A 6,588-nucleotide genomic window follows, 5' to 3' on the forward strand; every position below is an offset into this window, starting at 1 on the left:
CAAACAGCCAACGATGCTAGTACTTTTTACTCTACTTGTTTTACACTTTTCCTCTCACTTTAATTCTCGTCTGACCTCATCCGTGTCACTCTTGACCTTCGGATATCCATCAATCACACCGCATCGTACTCTACATACCCACCTCACCATCATGAGGCATTGTCCCTTTTTTGGTTCCCAACCCCCTCTCTTTTGGCCCTCGTCTTTTTTTCTCTCTCTCTCTCTCTCTCTCTCTCTCTCTCACACACACACACACACACACACACACACACACACACACACACACACACACACACACACACACACACACACTTAGACTGAAGCAACACCCGGGATTGTTTGGAGAGAATGTCCAAAAATTGCTGAGTTGTACATTTTATAGGTCTTGGTGGAGAGGCGGCCAAGTCGGAGCCAGGCTGGTTGGGACGTCTCCACTCTCAGGATATGCCGTTTGAGGAAGAAGGTAGCAGGATGTGGCATGGGGGTGTGGGGGTGGTATGGCTAGGAACTGGATCGACACGGCAGCACTCTCTGGACGTTCCGTTACAGAAGAACCGCTGTCTGGAGATGACTGGTTCGCTTGAGCAGATTCCGAAGAACTCTCAGAGCTCAGAGAACACACAGAGCCCTTACTCACATAACGTTCTGATGTGTCCTCGTCCTTGAGAATCCTAGCAATCTCCCAAATGTATGCTCGGTGTGTCGGGGATAGAGACAGAAGCCGCTGAAGACAGTGCTTGTGTTGTGGCTTGAGAAACGAACAGTTGTCCACTTCTTTCAGATAGTCAATGTTGTTGCGAGGAGCAGTCCCGAAGAACAAAGCCCACAGCAAGATGCCCAGGGAGTAGTTGTCCATCTTGAAGGCGTTGTGAACTTGGCTGTGGTATAACTCTGGTGGCTTATAACCGTCGGTGCCTCCCCACCCGTCGGGCTTGTCTGAATCCTCGGGAATGACCTGAGAGTGACCAAAGTCACAGAGTTTGACCCTGCCGGCTCTGTCTAGGAGAACGTTCCCTAGCTTGAGATCTCCGTGGATGATGCGCTGACCGTGCAAGTAACACATGACGTCCGTGAGCTGACTTGTGTAGGATTCCGCCTCGGAGTAGGTCACGTCAAGCAGTCCATGGGAAAGATCCGTGGGATGATACCCCATCGCAAAGCCCAAATAGGACGGGCACTGAAAAGCAGCCAACACCCTGACGATGTTATGGTGCTCCAGGGATTGCAAGAAGGACAGCTCATGTTCAAAGGAGGACCGTTTCCACATCCTCGAGGTATCGTCGTCATCCTCAAACAACAAGAACTTCTTCAGAACCCTTTTCACCTTCGGTTGTCGAACTCTCGCCGCTACAATCACCTCCCAGTTGCCTCTGTCGGCCAGAAGTTCCATCTGAAATAGAAGAGAAAGGAGAAATCAAGATTAGATAAATGATTGGAAGCATAATGAGACTATTGTTGTAACAAGATAAAACATGAAATGGGTGAACGAAAAAAAATGTTTGAGTAAATGAAACAAAAAGATAGACGAGATTAAAATAAAAGAGTAAGGGCCTTTGTTTACATTTCATGATAAATAAGAAAGACACACCAATACTTCTAAATACTATGTATATACGAATTCATGAACTAGCTACATTTCTTAACGTCAATACCTAACATGTCTATGGTGTAGCGGTTAGCCGCGCAGTTATCCCACACATGATATCCGAGTTCAATTCACTAGAGAGGAGAATAGTTATCGAGAATCTCGTTCTTTCTGCTGGGATGGGATGTTGTATCCCTCTCAGCCTCGGTTCGTCCTGACAGGCAGGGTCAGAAGCCGCCTCCTAATAAATCTTAATTGTGTCCACAGCTGTATTAAAATGCCTACATTAAAAAAAATCCCTAACATTGCCTGATGACCCGTCTGCACACACAAAAACTGTGTACTGAATCAACATTCAACACTAGCGACATTAAGAAAATGGGTTTGTTTTTAATGATTTGTTTTCCCTTTTGGTGAGTAAAATGATGTTGTGTAGATTTCTCACAGCTTAACAACTAAGAAGCATTATTCATCTTTACAAGAATATTACGCCTAAGTGTCCAAGGGGCGTTGTTTGTTTTGTTTTGTTTTAAAGTTTACCATGTCGTTTAAGATGAGAGACACCGGCTACATCGTCACAAACAAGAACACAACATTCGCGTTTTAGATAAGTAGGAAGTTATCGTCAAAAATGTATTCTTAAAAATGATGTTCGCAAAGAATTTGTTTTTCTTAGTAACGACATTTAGTTTATTTGGCCCTCCTGTAAAAAAATAAAACAATAAAAATAAAACATTGCATATTGCACTTTAAAAAATCATGACAGAATTATTACATTTGCAACTTATTTATCGCATTTTGTGTCTTGAAGGACGAACTAGAAGCAGCACGGATGGTGCAGTTTTGCTAGGCTGTAGACATAGAAGAAGCAACATTGATACGAGTACTGCATATTTCTTCTCTAACGGAATAGTGATTTTCATAAGTACATAAATCCTGCTTGAATGTGGTTCTCGCTAAAACACTGGTCAACGGAGTCAGGAGCTCAGACTGAATCTGTGCAAGAATTTCCCGAGATATCTTTGAGGTTGTTTGTTATCATGGGAGAGTTTTTACCCCCCCTCCCCCCCTCTGTAACTCTAGGTTAGTCCTATCGAAGACGGTTGTGGACACACACACACACACACACGCACACACACACACACACACACACACACCCACTCACACATCCACACACACACACACACACACACACACACACACACACACACACACACACACACACACACAGTTCATGGTCATCAAACCAACTGGATGAACAACAGTTGTGTTGAAAAAAGGGTAGCGCTCAAAGTTATTTAATTAACATAGGCTCACCTTTCTAGACCACTCAAAGCAAATGATATGTGTATGGTAATGGCAGTCTGTTAACCAGGTCTTTTAGATTAAGTATGTGTGTGTGAGTTTGTGTTTGTGTGTGTTTGTGTGTGTGTGTGAGTTTGTTAGGGTTTTAAGCAGGGTTAGTATCAACTATATCCGTGGAAGTATCAATGGGTTAATGTTATAGTTAGAAGTCTACTATACGTTGCAACCTTCACATACTCTGATATTTCTGTCTGATCTTCAACTATTGTTCATGAAAATCATTTCTGTGGACCCTTACATATGTCGATTAACTGATTGTATGGAACAATTGATTGTGTTGGATTCTGATTTCAACGAAATTCCGTTAGGAATAAAAATAGCATACTATATATTAGGTCCATTTATCAAGCGTGACTTGCTTGAAACACTTGATGAAGATAAGAAAAGTAAAAGTATTCCTAGACCACAAAATTTATTAGCGTGATATTGTTCTGATTTATTTCATTTCAAAGATGAAACATAAACACAAAGATAGACAGAAGGGAGAGAACGAGAGAGAAAGAGAGGGGGAGAGAGAGAGGGAGAGATAGAGAGAGAAAGAGAGAGAGAGAGAAGGGGAGAGAGATGGAGATAGACAGAGAGAGATAGGGAGAGAATGAGATAAATAGAGGGAGAGAGAGAGGGAAAGAGAGATAGAGAGAAAGAGAGAGAGAGAGAGAGAGAGAGAGAGAGAGAGAGAGAGAGAGAGAGAGATTGTCCTTCATGTTGAGGCAATTATTACATCTTTCAAAAGTTCATAAAGCATCGTCAATTCCAAACAACGTTTTATAAATACATTAGCAAAGAGCTGCAACGCATTTTCTTATATCGTTATTAGCGAAATACTCAAAGTTTAATTAGCGAAACAAAGTATTCAAAACACATGTAAAAGTAAGAAAGTGTCTAAGACAACGTACCTGTTCCATGTCCAAAATCTCCAACGCGTCTTTGTTCAGGACTCTGTACTTGGCTTCCTTCAACACCGGCATGGTTGCTATATGGTAAACAGCCGCACAAAACGCCAGGGAAATCCACAAAGAAGTAGATTTTTGGGAAACGTTTCTCAAGTCTTTGAATCTCTCGAACAGCACAGAGCACAGTGCACTAACGAAAATACGTAAGCCAAAAAGCAGAAAAAAGACAACTGATTCTGAAGTCCGGGATGTACACTTTGGAAAATGTCGACTATGTAGAACACAAGATCGCAATGTCAAGAGCTGTAACCTCTCTGAGAAGTGAAATCGAATAGGAAGAAAATTTCAGATCGGGTCCTTATATATGGAGGGGATACCATAGGCACCCTTAGTGGCCTTAGTTGCAGACAGCCCAATCAAATGGCTTTGAAAAATTTCAATGACCGTCATCAGAATTCAAAGTCTTTAACAAAAACAAGCCGAGGCAAGCCAGTCATCATCATCTCTATTGTCCGCCCTACCCTGTCAGGAGTCTCCTGGCTCCCTCAGGGCCATTAGTTCAATCGTTTCATAGATCACTTATCAAAACAGAACTTTTAAAAAATGCCGGTGTGTATACGGATATGACAAACGAACTTTTTAATCGTTGTCCATGCCCGCTAAATTTTGTGAGTCGTCGACGTAACCGGCTCATGTGTGAAAACTGGACAATAGGTGACCGCTAGGAGTGTTGAAGGTCGTTTGATATAGGCAAACCTTTATCACAATACTAGTCGTTTTGTTGAAAAGAAACTTCATCAAATCAAGAGAATTTCTCTGAAGGACAAGAATAGAGTGGAAAAAAATGTATCAATATACTGACTTTTGATTCCTTCTCTCTCTCTCTCTCTCTCTCTCTCTCTCTCTCTCTCTCTCTCTCTCTCTTTCTCTTTCTCTCTCTTTCTTTCTCTCTCTCTCTTTTTCTTTCTCTCTCTGTCTCTCTCTCTGTTTGCTTATTAATGTTTTATTATTCTATTTCATTTCATTTTTATCTATTTTTAATGGACTTCTTGTTTTTAATTTTTGTTTGCTTGTTGTACAATTAAAATTTTTTAAATTTTTTTTTGGGGGGGTTATATACATTTTTTAATGTGGATTTACTTCATAGGTATATTAAGTTATAGAGAACCTAATCTAAAGATTTGATTTTTTGATTGCAATGCCCATCATTAAAATTTAAAATCTTTAACAAAAACAAGCCGAGGCAAGTCAGTCCAGGATCTGATGACATCATCATCTCTATTGTCCGCCCTACCCTGTCAGGAGTCTCCTGGCTGCCTCAGGGCCATTAGTTCAATTGTTTCATAGATCACTTATCAAAACAGAACATCTACAAAAGGCCGGTGTGTATACAGATATGACAAGCGAGCTTTTTAATCGTTGTCCGTGTCGCTAAATTTTGTGACTCGTCAACGTAACCGGCACAGGTGTGAAAACTGGACAATGGGTGACCGCTAGGAGTGGTGAAGGTGGTATGATATAGTTGAGCCTTTATCACAACACAAACCATTTTGTTGAAGAGAAACTTTGTTGAGAGAATGTCTTTGATATAAAAAAAACTGAGTGAGCGAAAACTTCTCATCATCCTACTTTTATTCCACCCCACCCTCTCTCTCTTGTTTCTATCTGTCTTTCAGTCTCTCTCCCTCTCTTTGTCTCTTTCTTACACACACACACACACACACACACACACACACACACACACACACACACACACACACACACACAGATATATACAGAGAGAGAGAGAGAGAGAGAGAGAGAGAGAGAGAGAGAAAGAGATCGGCTCTCTACGGGAGTGGATTGTCTTTAAAAAATAGCAGTGCCTGGCACAAGCAAAAAAATATGGTCTTTGATTTAAAAACCGCGCTCTGAATTTGAGAGTTTTATGGGGAAACATTTCATTCGTCACTGACAGGTCAGATGTCAAAAACTGCTGCGCATGTGTATTCAGCATCCTTTTACAGTAAAAAGATGCTAGTTTCACATTTCGACCACGAAAAGAACAAAATTATTTCACACACCGAAACTCACTTTATTTTTTTATCTTTATCAGCTCACCTTTCACTTATTCTCGCATGTATTCTTGTTTGTCTTGTTTTGCTTTAATTTGTTTTGGGTTGTTTTTTGTTTTGCTTTATTTCTCTCGTACATTTGTTTCGCCCTCCAACGACACTCATAGACGGAGACAACAGAGGGAAACAAAAGAAGCAGGACCTGCCATATAGCGCCCTCCAACCACCGGCCAAGCGACTGAGCAGTCCCGTTACACTCACACAAGAGCCGGATGTTTTTTGCAGATCGAGAGGCACGTGCCAGGAAAACAAAGAACAGATTTTGTGACTTGTTCCGACGCTTGGGTCCACTAAGTATGAGGTGCGTGAGTCTGGACACTGGACATTGACAAAAGCACCCATTGTCGAGTCGAAAAACACGCCCCCCCCCCCTCAATAATATAAATAACAAATCTGTACGTTGTCGAGGACGGAAGTGGAACATTGCAATACTGAACTACCGTTTTTATCTGTTTAGTTTTTGTAAGAGATTTACGGAGATCGCAACTGAATAAGGTCGCATGAGCGCCGGAAAAAAGTTGGTTCTATTCGCATCAGTTCACTGCACAGCCTAATTCTGGTCAACACTTCTACTAAAATGCGCAAATGTCTACATTTTCATTCAAGATGGATGGGTTCTTTTTTTAAATAA

General features: G+C 41.3%; 1 protein-coding gene across 1 annotated transcript; it reads right to left on the reverse strand.

Moving 5' to 3' along the window:
• Window positions 1-376: 376 nt before the first annotated feature.
• On the reverse strand, window positions 377-3,918 carry LOC101862989 (serine/threonine-protein kinase Aurora-3-like). The gene is made up of 2 exons (XM_005112545.1): window positions 3,847-3,918; window positions 377-1,390 (listed from the first exon to the last, which is right to left on the reverse strand). The coding sequence occupies exons 1-2, from the start codon at window positions 3,916-3,918 to the stop codon at window positions 377-379; spliced, it is 1,086 nt and encodes a 361-aa protein (XP_005112602.1).
• Window positions 3,919-6,588: the final 2,670 nt, after the last annotated feature.

Source organism: Aplysia californica, unplaced genomic scaffold (assembly GCF_000002075.1).
Source record: "Aplysia californica isolate F4 #8 unplaced genomic scaffold, AplCal3.0 scaffold01315, whole genome shotgun sequence".
NCBI lineage: Eukaryota > Metazoa > Mollusca > Gastropoda > Aplysiida > Aplysiidae > Aplysia > Aplysia californica.

What these genes read in the sequence shown, in the direction of transcription:
- LOC101862989 (XM_005112545.1), bottom strand. Translation starts at nt 3,918, where the DNA reads ATGCCGGTGTTGAAGGAAGCCAAGTACAGAGTCCTGAACAAAGACGCG. An exon ending in AGATTTTGGACATGGAACAG is followed by an intron (nt 1,391 to 3,846) that starts GTACGTTGTCTT and finishes CTTCTATTTCAG; the next exon opens with ATGGAACTTCTGGCCGACAG.